The sequence below is a fragment of the Rattus rattus genome, chromosome 3 (genome assembly GCF_011064425.1).
Source record: "Rattus rattus isolate New Zealand chromosome 3, Rrattus_CSIRO_v1, whole genome shotgun sequence".
In the NCBI taxonomy this organism is placed as follows: domain Eukaryota; kingdom Metazoa; phylum Chordata; class Mammalia; order Rodentia; family Muridae; genus Rattus; species Rattus rattus.
This window is the reverse complement of record NC_046156.1, coordinates 31,782,348-31,794,100: the sequence shown is the minus strand read 5'-3', so window position 1 is coordinate 31,794,100 and position 11,753 is coordinate 31,782,348. Positions and strand designations below refer to the sequence as shown.

General features: G+C 39.8%; 1 protein-coding gene across 1 annotated transcript in view; it reads left to right on the top strand.

The window, feature by feature from the left end:
• The first annotated feature begins 309 nt into the window (after positions 1–309).
• The window catches only part of Zgrf1 (zinc finger GRF-type containing 1), a 62,025-nt gene continuing 50,581 nt past the window's right edge, over positions 310–11,753 (top strand). The window contains exons 1-6 of the mRNA XM_032897356.1: positions 310–932; positions 2,477–2,566; positions 4,383–4,463; positions 6,256–6,315; positions 7,598–7,783; positions 8,085–10,320. Coding sequence (XP_032753247.1) covers positions 2,546–2,566; positions 4,383–4,463; positions 6,256–6,315; positions 7,598–7,783; positions 8,085–10,320 — 2,584 coding nt within the window. The 5' untranslated portion in view covers positions 310–932; positions 2,477–2,545. The remainder of the gene's footprint in view (positions 933–2,476; positions 2,567–4,382; positions 4,464–6,255; positions 6,316–7,597; positions 7,784–8,084; positions 10,321–11,753) is intronic.

The window sequence follows — 11,753 nt, the reverse complement described above, 5'->3', positions numbered from 1 at the left end:
CGGTCTGAGAGGATCTACAGGCCACTTGTGACTTACTCCGTGCACGTCCTCAGATCCACGGTCAGCGATTGCGTTCTTCCACGCTTTCCGTCTCCCGACCCTAGCAGGCGGCGGAAATTTGCGTCATCCGACCAGCGACGCGCTTCTCTCAGCCCACTACAGAAGGCCAGGTCCGAGGCTCTGTGTCCGTCACTGACGTCACAGGCGACGCATCTCGGGGGCGGGACCTGGGGGGGGGTGTGGGAAGCGCGTTGACTGCGCTCGGATGCAGAATTCCATTGGTGGTTTGAGAACGGTGGCGGTGGGGCCTCAGCCGCATCGTCCCTACTTGATGACGTCTCTCAAGTTCGCGGGAGAAATTCGAAAGTGGAGTTCATGTCATCGAGCAGGTGAAATGGATACTTTCTGGCGTTCTAGGCAATGAAGGGTTAATAGACTGGGCGACTTGGCGCGGTTGGGAGAGCCCTGGACACTGACTTCGCCTCCACAGAAACCGCCCACGAGACGCCGTTAGAATGCAGGGTGAGGCAGTCACTATCGAGGCCCATCCCGGTTGTGGTTGTTTTAGGGGCTGATAAAGGACCAAGGGTCCATTATTATTTAGTGACACAAAACCTTGCTTTGTCAAGTCCTGGCAAGTAAAGCTATGTTTCTTTTAGGTATTTGTACTGTTATTTGTGGTTTGGAAACTTTACTGGTTTGGGCCGTGCTGTTCTGAGCTACTGTGTCAGCTTTTCTTTAAAAGCAAGGTTATGCTACGGCTTCCTGCTGTTTTCATGGAAAGCTCTCCTCAGCATAACAAAAGATCATATACATCCGATTACTGATGACTCCTGCCTCATCCTCATTCTCTAGTGCTTTCCCTTTTCTATGCTGCTTAAGGATCAGGCCTCTGCGCATACTGTTTCCGGGTTGGGAGCCACCATTCACTGGTGAGGACTTGTGAGAACAGTTTGTTGGGCTCCAGAGCCAGACTTTCTAATGTAATAGATCAAGAATTGGACCTGAAATGTTACCAGTTAGTAATAGCTAGTTGTCACGTCATGTCCCTGGAACCACTTGTAGATATGTGTGCTCATGTGTGTGTTGCTTTGGCATCGATTTTCAGTTCACCATCGATGATTTCAAGATTTCAAAATTTGACCTTATATTTTTAACCAGTTGTCAGGATAGTTAAAGTAGGTGCAGCACCACTGTCTAAGAGATTTCTCTTCCTGGGTGTGCTGGAGTATTGCTTGTAATAGTCCAGCTATTCCAGAGGCCAGAGCAGGACTGTGCAACTTGGCCAGATCCTATTTTAAACACACACAAAGGCTGGATGCGTGTAAGCACTATTACCTAGTTTACGTAAGGCCTTGTCATCAGCCCTTAGCACTGGGTAAACGAAAGAAAAATTCCTTGCAGAGGAATCATATGTATATTTGGTCCTAGGATACTTTGCTGTATTGACTAAGGTATAGTTAGCCCTCTATATCTGTAATTTCTGTATCTGTGTTCAGATGGAAAATAGAAAAAAAACCTGTTAGTACTGTGCATACAGATTTTTTTTTAAAAGATTTATTTATTATATATAAGTACACAGTAGCTGTCTTCAGACACACCAGAAGAGGGCATCAGATCCTATTACAGATGGTTGTGAGTCACCATGTGGTTGCTGGGAATTGAACTCAGGATCTTTCCAGCCCCAGATTTTTTTTAATTATCATTTTTTTCTTCTTCGTTTCTTCTGTAGTTATCCCTGACTATCCTGGAGCCCTGTAGGTACATAGACCAGGCAACCAGGCTGACCTTGAAGTCACAGAGATCCACCTGACTATGCCTCCTGTGTACTGGAATCAAAGGTGTGTTCCACTAAGTCAGGCGTGCTACCATTTCTTAAATAATACAGTTTAATCACTATTTGCATATCATTTACAACTCACTAGGTATAAATAATCTAGAGATGACTTAATTTATGTTAGAGAATGTGTACACGCTCCTATATTATATGCTAAAAAAACCTGACATTTTATGTGTGAATGCAAGTGGAAGGTTCCTGATGTTGATATTTGTGGTCCTGAAACCAGTTCTTGTATACATAAGGATTACTCTAACAGAAAAAAATTTAAAACACAAGGGGGCCATCTTGTGGTAAGTATGATTTAGGAAAATAAATTGAAATTGGGTTCTAAGGAGCAATACATATTGAAGGAAAAAACAATCCATTTTCTGATATATAGCAAAGGCACCTGGAGAGGTGTTTACAGAGTATTAGTAACTTTGTCAATTTTACTTAGTTTTACCTATATTTTCCATTGTGTGGTGTCTCAAAGTTGTGTCCTCCATGACAGATACACTTTTGTTTCTCTTGATGGCTTGATAGTCTTGGAATTCTTTGGTTTCTGTTTCTAGTCAAGATTTATTGAAGAACTTTGTATTTGATACTTATTCTTTTTATCAGGGTTGATTGATAATTCTCTGCTGTTTTTCATTTTAGAAGCTATAAATGTTGAATAAAAACTGATTATTTTCTGGACCTGACTATTTTATAATCTCAGAAGAAACAATGGAATGTCAAGAATTTATTGTAAGTCTTAATAATTTTCCTTTTTGTTGGAGAGGGATAAGAGACAGGATTTTATGTATCTCAGACTGGCCTTAAATGAAGTTGAGGATTACCTTGAATTTCAGATCCTCATGCCTTTTTCTCCCAAGTGCTGGGATCATAGGCTTAAACCATCACATCCTATGTATGTGATGCTGGAGACCAAAACCAGTCTTGTGAAGACACAATTGGTCAAACACTGTACTAATTGAGCTGCATCCCCAGCCCCTAAGTCTGACTAATTTTTAAAATTTTTTTCCTTCCTCTCCTTTTATTTCTTCCTGTCCCTTTCAAGTATCTTGTTAGCATTACCAGAATCTTCAAAACAAGAAAAAACAGGGTATAAAATTAAGTTCGAACATCAGATAATGATTAGTTTTCTAGTATAATTGTGTCCCAGATATGGTACTGAGGTTTATCTGGGAAACCTAATTCCTACTTATTATCTGTATATTCTATAGAAGTCATTTGTTAAAACTTCATTGGAAACAATCTTTTTCACTTCAAGACCTGTCAATGGCACTTCTGTCTATAGCAACACATTATTTGGTCTTAAGACTTTTTTGTACAATAAAAAAATATCAAAGACCCTAAATAACATTGGTGTGTAGAGCTTCTATCTTATTATTTATACTAGACATAAAAGCATTTAAAAATACTAAAAAAAAAAATCAGTACATTTTAATGTAAATTGCATTTTTAATGATAAGTAAATAAAATTTCCAAGTAATAACTACACTAGGAGAAAACATTTGCCAGAGTAACATTGTTAGATATTTTTGAAGATTACTAATGTGTGTGTATGTATGTGAGTGTATGTGCCGTCCTCAGAAATGCCATGCAGCTCCTTTGGGACAAGGTCTCTCTTTGGCCTGGAGCTTACCAGTGAGGTTAGATTGACTGCAGATCCTAGGCATCCTGTGTCCACTTAGGATGCATTACCATGTCTGGCATTTTATGCAGATTCTGGGGCTCAAAGTCAGGTTCTCATGCCTGTGAGGAAGACAGTTTCCAGCAGAGCTAATTCTCCAGCCCATGCATTGCTAGACAATTTTTTCCCTTACATTTTTTTAGCATTTGATGCAGTAATAGCTGGATTTTCACACTTGTTTCTGGATTCAATCTGTCATTGAATCTAGCACCATATATAACGGTTGGGAACTCCGTTCTTCCACTGATGGAGGCGGAATCTAATGTTAAGAGCAGTGTGAAGTTGTTCTGACCTCACAAGCTGTGACAGTTGAGGAAGCTGTCAGCTTTGGGCTGTACTCAGAGAGCTCTGAATGAGACGTGTAGGTAACCCGTAGCTGTGGTTCCTTCCCACTGACAATGTGGCAGTTTAAAATGATTTTCGATGTTCGCTTAACTTAAAGACTTCTACTTGCCATTTTTTTCTTTACCTTTTAGTACTACCCAGCTAGTCAGTTGTCTTCCTGTCCTTAAAATTGTTTTCCCCCCATTTTTTTATGCTGGGTGTTAAACTCAGGGTCTCATGATGCTAAGCCTGCAGTTTATAGTTGAGCCACAGCTCTTCACTGATATTGTTATTGTGATGATACATGTCCTATTATTTTGATTAAGAGCATCTTTATTTTTTTTTTTTTATTTATTTATTTTTTTTGGTTCTTTTTTTTTCGGAGCTGGGGACCGAACCCAGGGCCTTGCGCTTCCTAGGCAAGCGCTCTACCACTGAGCTAAATCCCCAACCCCGAGCATCTTTATTTTTATATGCCCTGTAAGCTATATGATATTAAATATGTGCAAGTGGCAATGATGTCTCCTTACTTTTGGAAATAAGGTCCTATATACTCATCAAAAGATGAAGAAGTCCAAAGTGTGGCAAGATGGAGTTTTGAAGACCACTCACTTAGGCAACAAGGTAAGTGCCAAGCAGTTGACTACGACCTGTAACAGATGTGTTCTTGCCTTTTGATCGAGCATTAAGGAAACTCTGTTGATAATAAAATGTCAGTTATGGCCACACATTACCATGATGTGAAAAAGACATTTTCATAATGTGTTTTTGCACATTATGAAAGTTCAGTAAGTAGACATTTTTCAATTTGTTTTGAGTTAAATTTACTATGAGCTGGTTGTGATGCTTTCAGCATGTTAATTTCATTTGCACGACTCTCCTACAGATAAAGAATTTTGTCTTTATTTTACTGAGGGGTACAGATGAAGTATCTCACCCACTCTCAATCCCAGATGAAAGTACTGGAGTGATTCATGAGCTTAGACTTGACTCCAGGACCCATTTTCTAGCTAAGTTTTTTGAGACATGGTCTTTGTGTAGCCTTGGTTGTCCTGGACTGTGTAGATCAGGCTGACCTAAATTCAGAGATCCCCCTGCCTCTGCCTCCCAAAGGCTGGGATTAAAGGTGTGTGCCCCAATCACCCAGCTCTAGCTAAATCTTTTTTTTTTTTTTTTTTTTAAGATTTATTTATTTATTATGTACACTATGTTGTTCCTGCATGTATACTTGCACACCAGAAGAGGGCACCAGTTCTCATGTTGTGAGCCACCATGTGGTTGCAGGGAATTGAACTCAGGACCTCTGGGAGACCATCCAGTGCTCTTAACCTCTGAGCCATCTCTCCAGCCACTAAATCTTTTTGAGCATTTACTACAGAAACTAGGCTGTGAGTTGATATCATGCACATACTAATGACTGTCATGTCCTTCAGATCAAATATGTGCTCTTAAGTGAAGGTATTAAGTCTCTTCACATTCTGTTTTTATTCTGTTTCTTTGTCATTGTAAAGCAGTGGTTCTCCACCTTCCTAATGCTATGACCTTTTAATATAGCTCATGTTGTGTGACCCCCAGCCATAAAGTTATTTCATTGCTACTTTATAACATTTGCTACTGTTATAATAGAAGTTTGCCAGTGGGGTCATGACCCACAGATTGAGACTCACTATTGTAAATCTATCATTGAGGGAGGCTTTTCAGTAGGGAGGTGATTATTTACTGTACTTTTAAAAATGATTTCTCTAGTTATTTAAATGTAGGAGTGCTCTGCATGTACACCTATGTGCCAGAAGAGGGCAACAGATCCCTGTACAGATGGTTGTGAGTCTCCATGTGGAGGCTGGGAATTGAACTCAGGACCTCTGGAAGAGTAGCCAGTGTTCTTAGCCACTGAGCCATCTCACAGCCCTATTTACTTTAGTTTTAAAGAATATTTAGTTTGTTAAAATAAAAACTAGTTTTGCCTTAGGTCTGTAAGTTCAATTTATGTAACTTTATTATTTATTTTTTGCCTATATAAGAGGTCCACATTGTATGTCTTCTGATTATTTGAGACTGGGTCTTTCACTGACCCCAGAGCTCAGCAGTGAGCTAGGCTGGCCTCTCCTAGCTCCATCTCCCTCACTTCTGCTGTGGACATAGCTCATACTGAGATTTTACGTCGGTGTTGGGAACTGACTCCAGGTCCTTTTGCTTGTCCATAGATGCTTTGCTCACAGCCATCTCTCTAGCACCTGAGTCCTTGCATTTCCTACACTGTACCTCAGCTCCCATGCTCAGTGGATGCAGTAACATTTGAAATAGATGTACTTTCAAATGCAAGTTACAGAGCATATATAATTATGATTTCCTTATATGACAAATTTTGATTTCCCTTTTGAAAATTTTTTAACTTTTCTCTCTTGTTTTCTAACAGGCAATTTTATATGATGACAAAGGAACATGTTTGGAAAGCCTGTTTCTTAAGTGCCTTGAGGTATTTTAATGTCTTCACCTCACTTCCCTTGAAATTTAAAACCTTAAATAGATACTCCTGTGTGAATATTCTTAATAGTGTAGTCGGAGTACTGATGCTGATAGGTGTAGCTGATATTTTGTTTATTATAGCTGTACCTTATGCTGTCAGCCTTTAGTCATTTCATTTTAATTTTTATGACAGTGCTATAATGTTTTTACATCAGGAGTGCAGCACAGAAAGGTTTAGTAGTGTGTTTGTGCACATAGAATGGTGGTTGCAGTTTATAATCAAACCCAGGATGTGACCCTAGAATCGGCCTCTATTAGGTGAGGTTTTGTTGTGCTGGGGATGGATCTGACGGCCTCATTCCTGTAAGGTGTATGCTCCACTGCTGAGTTCTCTCTCAGCCTTCAGACAGTGGGTTGATAGTCTTTGTGGAATTATTCCCATTTAAATATTTCCTCAAATACACATTTTGTGTTTTTCTTGTGTTTGAAGAAGGAAAGGACTGAAGGCATTAGAACTGCTCTGGCTCCTTTAAGACCCTGAAACACCTCCTATGCAGCCCATGACCTGTGTCTACACTTCAACTAGAACAGATCAGTGTTGTTCTGAAAATTAGAAATTCTCTAATAACAGCATGTGCTAAAATCCATTCCAATACTACTATTACTATGTGGATGCTGAGTCATGAGATCTTGTATCATTAATAGTGACTGTTCTTTAAGATTTATGACGAGAGACTAGGAGAGGCATTTTCTTAGTAGATGTTTAATTAATGTAGCTAACGTTATTTTATCCTAAGTAGTTTCATTAGTAAACATTTAATATGATAAAGATGTATTTTCTAAGTTGATAATCTTAGTGTTTTACTCTAGAACTGGAAGCAATTAATAAAATGACTAAACAATGCTCTGTTGGGAATGTGATTACATGTATGTAACTGAACTTATTATTTGGGATAATTATAAAGTTCTAATCTATAAACATTTATAAAAATACAGAGTTGATGACTAATGGCTTTGACTAATTGTATAGGTTCTAAGTGAAAGGAAGCTTTCAGGAGCCCACAGTGTGCACTGCTGAATGAACAATTAGTGACATTTTCATCGTTTTATTTCCTTGTATATGTTTTTGATTGTAACTTGTGCATGATAATCAATAGTTGAAGGATTTGCTGATTGATTACTTTAGCAACGTAGTCGAATGTTCACTGTATCTTGTTCATTGCTGGGGAACCTGCTGGTATATATAAAATTACCCAGTTATGCAATTTGGATGTTTATTTTTTAAAACTTAGGTGAAACCTGGAGATGACTTGGAAACTGACCGGTATTTAATCACAGTTGAGGAGGCTAAGGCTGCTGGAAGCAGAGCTGTTGAACCGGATGGCCCTAGAGAAGCCCTGGAGTCAGGCCCAAGGACACTTGTATCCTCCAGCCGGTCTCTTGGGTGTCAGCCATCTGGCTTAAAAAGGAAGGCTACTGTACGTTTCTATGTGGGAACTAATATGTCAATGTATAATTAAAAGGTATTTTTAAAACTAGTATATTTCTTATCATAGGTTGCTATTAAAATGGTGCTCCATTGTTTACTTAGGTTAACACAAAAGTAAATCCACGTTAGAAAAGTCTTACTAATACATGTTTATATTTTAATTTAGCACATTTAAAATATTATTTACCTTAGGCAAAACATACATGTTCTTTGTTATTCTTTTTAGCAAATGAATTTCACATTTTCCTTAGAAATAATGGTATAGCTGATAATTGTTTTAATCTATTTAGGGTTTTCAAAGACCATATAAGATGCCAAAGAAAGTGACTGTTAATGAAAACAGTGGACCAGCTGCCTCGCTTGGCGATGGGAACTCTGGCCTGCCTGGCCCAAGATTTCTTCCCACGTTCTCCAGCACACTTCCTTTGTTTTCCACTGTTGGTCATAAAGATGTGACGACTACGTCAGCAGACAACGAGAGTCCTGTCACGTTCAGGAGCACAGAGAGAAGCAACATGTCTCTATCATCTCTTTCTTCATCCTTCACGATTAACACAGACACACTAGGTAAAGAGGACAAACTTTGCTTTCCTGTAAGTTCTGAAACCAAATATTCAGACTCTTTATTGGCCAGTGAGTCCATGAGAAGAAATGGCTTGGACTCTTTCTGTCCTGGAGTTTCACAAACCATCAGAAGCAAAGCCCAGATATTAGCTCTTCTGAAGTCCAGCTCAACTACCAGGAAGGATCTGCCTGATGAGAGTATAGGACATGTTCCTAAGATACAACCACAGGGCTGTCTGAAGATTACTTCTAAGCCAAAGGAAGACTGTGCTGAGACACAGAGCACAGGGAATTTACACTGTGAGCAGCAGTCAGAAAATCCTACAAGAACTACAAGCCGGTGGGCCAGGTATTTACCCTCCCAGAGGTCACCTCCCTGTTCTGCTAGAGATGAAAATGACACACAGGACAAACCGGAAGCCCAAGAAGATGTGAACATTTTTAACTTGTCTGAACTTTTGGTACAACAAAAGTCAGAGCTCTTTGAAACATGTATTGAAAAGGGAGAGTTATACAGTGAGGACAAACCGATAGATGATTGCCAGTCCTGGAGTCCGGAAGAAAGCTTAGCACCTTCATTCTGTAAGAACAGCAGCGTATGGGTTAGCTGCAGCAGTAAAGAAAGTATCGACTTATTGTCAGAATCTGACACTCAGTACAGTAGCAAAGTGCCTTTTAATCAAAATGAGAAGGTGTGTATACAAGGGCCACTTTCCACTCAAGGTATTCAGGGGGCAGATGCAGATACAACATTGGAACCGGAGTATAGATCACTGTCGCCACTGTCAGAAATAGAACATAAACAAATTGAAGTCGAGTCTTCTCTAAGTACCAGCTCTAGAATCTCTGATGACATTGTAGACATGGTTTCTAAAAGCAGTGCTGAGAGAGAAAATCTGGATACTGTTCAGAAAGCTGCACAGCCATTCTTGGAAGTTTCTTTTAATCTGAGCAACTTTGAGGCCAGTGACACTGATGAGATGTCACAAGAAGACAGCAGACTTTCCCAGGATTCAGAGAGGTGGGAGAAGGAGGTTGTGCTTATAGATGATTCCTGTGTTCAGAAGAGCTCTGGGGATATAGGCTGCCGAGAAATTGCAGGAAAGCACTTGCCACTCCTGTCGTCTGCCGATGGCAAGCCTAAAGAGGCCCTCACTGCTACTGTGACTCTGTTGTCAGAATTCTGTGATAGAACCTGTGTAGGTTTTAATTCAGGACCCCATGAAGATGCTAACACTGGCAAAGCACTAGAGGGGCAGTGCTACGGAGACACAGGGAGCAGTTTGGACTCGTCTCTGGAGTGGAGTGAGGAAGTGCCAGGGGACAGCAAAGAAGATGCTAGTAAATCTATCCAAGGAAATGCAATTAATTATGGTAGTGTTTCACCCTCAAATAAACCGGAAGGTATAAATACAAGCTTACATATTCCTTACCTTTTAAACGCAGTCACTAATCCAGCTCCTGAAAACAGCGACCTGTTCTCAGAAGGTACTCCACCTTCTGTTTTGCAAAGTCACATAGACAGAAATGACGAGTGGGTCTTATCACCAATCTCTAGCAGTGACATTAGTGGCCAGCTCTTGAGTACCACTCAGGATCACTCTGAGCATCATGAACTAGATGAATTCAACACTCAAGTTTCTAGTTCTTTATTTTACCCTGTGGGAATAAAACATCCTATTTACAGAGACAGTGAAGAAGATATTTCTGAGTCCAAAGAATTAGGAAGGATTAGAAGTTTGTCGTGCAATCATTTTAAAGTGGAAACTACACAGAGAAACCAGCAATCCTGGGCTACTTATAAAAATTCTTCAGAACTTTCAGAAGTAATAAATAACATGTCCCTTTTAAAGTCACGGCCTGAGCATAGCACAGCTTTAGAAAACTTGGCAGTACTGAAAGAAAAGCATGTCTTTCTGCATGAAGTTCAGCACAGTCGAGGCCCAGATGTCAGTCCTAAAGGTTAGAGTCACTTGGTTGTTCCCTTTGTAGCTCAAAGGAAGGGAAGACTCCTGCTGTCTGCTGTACAGAGATTTACATATGTGGTGGGTCATGCCTGTGACCTCAGCACTTTGGAAGTAGAGATAGTATTAGAATTCAAAATTAACTGCACCTCTCCTTAGTTTCAGTCCAACCTGGGTATGTGAGACACTCCTTCAATAAATGGGGCTGGAGATTACATGGTGTAATCCACATAGTGTAATGACAACTCTAATAGAGAATTATATAGTGAAGACTAATAAGTCTTCCTATCACCATTCCTCAGTCTACTTAACATTAACCAGACTCTACAGCATCTTTCCTTGAAATGCCCTGTGCATGTGCAGAACACACATTGACAGGTATAAGCAAGGATACGTTCAGGTTAAGCATACTAATCAAAACTGTAGTGCTTTTCCTTCACATGACTATATCCCCATCCCGAGTGGTACAAGAGAGCCTTCTGCTCCATTCTGTAATATTTCTTTATTCTCAGTGTGAAAGGGCCCTGACTCAACATGTCAGTATATTTTACTCCTAAAATTCCACAGTGCATAACAGATCATTGCCAAATTATCACAGCAATGCTACTGCCCACCAAGATCTATCAACTTTGTAAAGTTCCCAAGTCCTTCCTAAGTCACTTTAGTAAATGAAATTGAGCCTCTCTTAGATTTTATAATTCTGCCATTTCCATGATTTCATGAACTCGTCAACTGTTTCTCTCTCTTTTTTTTTTTTTTCTTTTTTTCGGAGCCGAGGACCAAACCCAGGGCCTTGAGCTTTCTAGGCAAGCGCTCTACCACTGAGCTAAATCCCCAACCCCTGTTTCTCTATTTTTAAAATGGGTGTTGGTCTTTTTATTCTTGACTTATAATCATTTTCTTATGTATTGGTAATATTAATCCTTTATGATATCTGCTGCATATGTCTGTTTGTTTTTTAACATAAGTTTTCTCTGTGTAGCCCAGGCTATTCTAGAATTTGATCTGTAGACCAGGCTGGCTTAAAATCAGAGATCTGACTGCCTCTGCCTCTGCCTCCTAAGTACTGGGATTAAAGGTGTGTGCCACAGGCTGGAGAGTTGGCTCAGTTGGTCAGAGCATTTGTTGTTCAATTCTTAGCACACATAGAGAGGGGCCCATCACCTCTCATACCAGCATGTTTGGTGCACAGACACACAAGGCAAAACACTCATATACATAAAATAATAAAAAAGTTGTGCACCTCTGCCTGGTGTGTGTGTTGAGGCAGCATCTTACTCTATAGCTGTGTACCGTATAGCATGGTTCCTACTGATCTGTAGTATATGAAAGTAAATGAACAACACTGTGATAATCCATTGTTAGGATTAAATTCTTACTTGAATATCGCAAGTCATTTTTGCTAAAAGTATGAGTAAATTCCTATACATT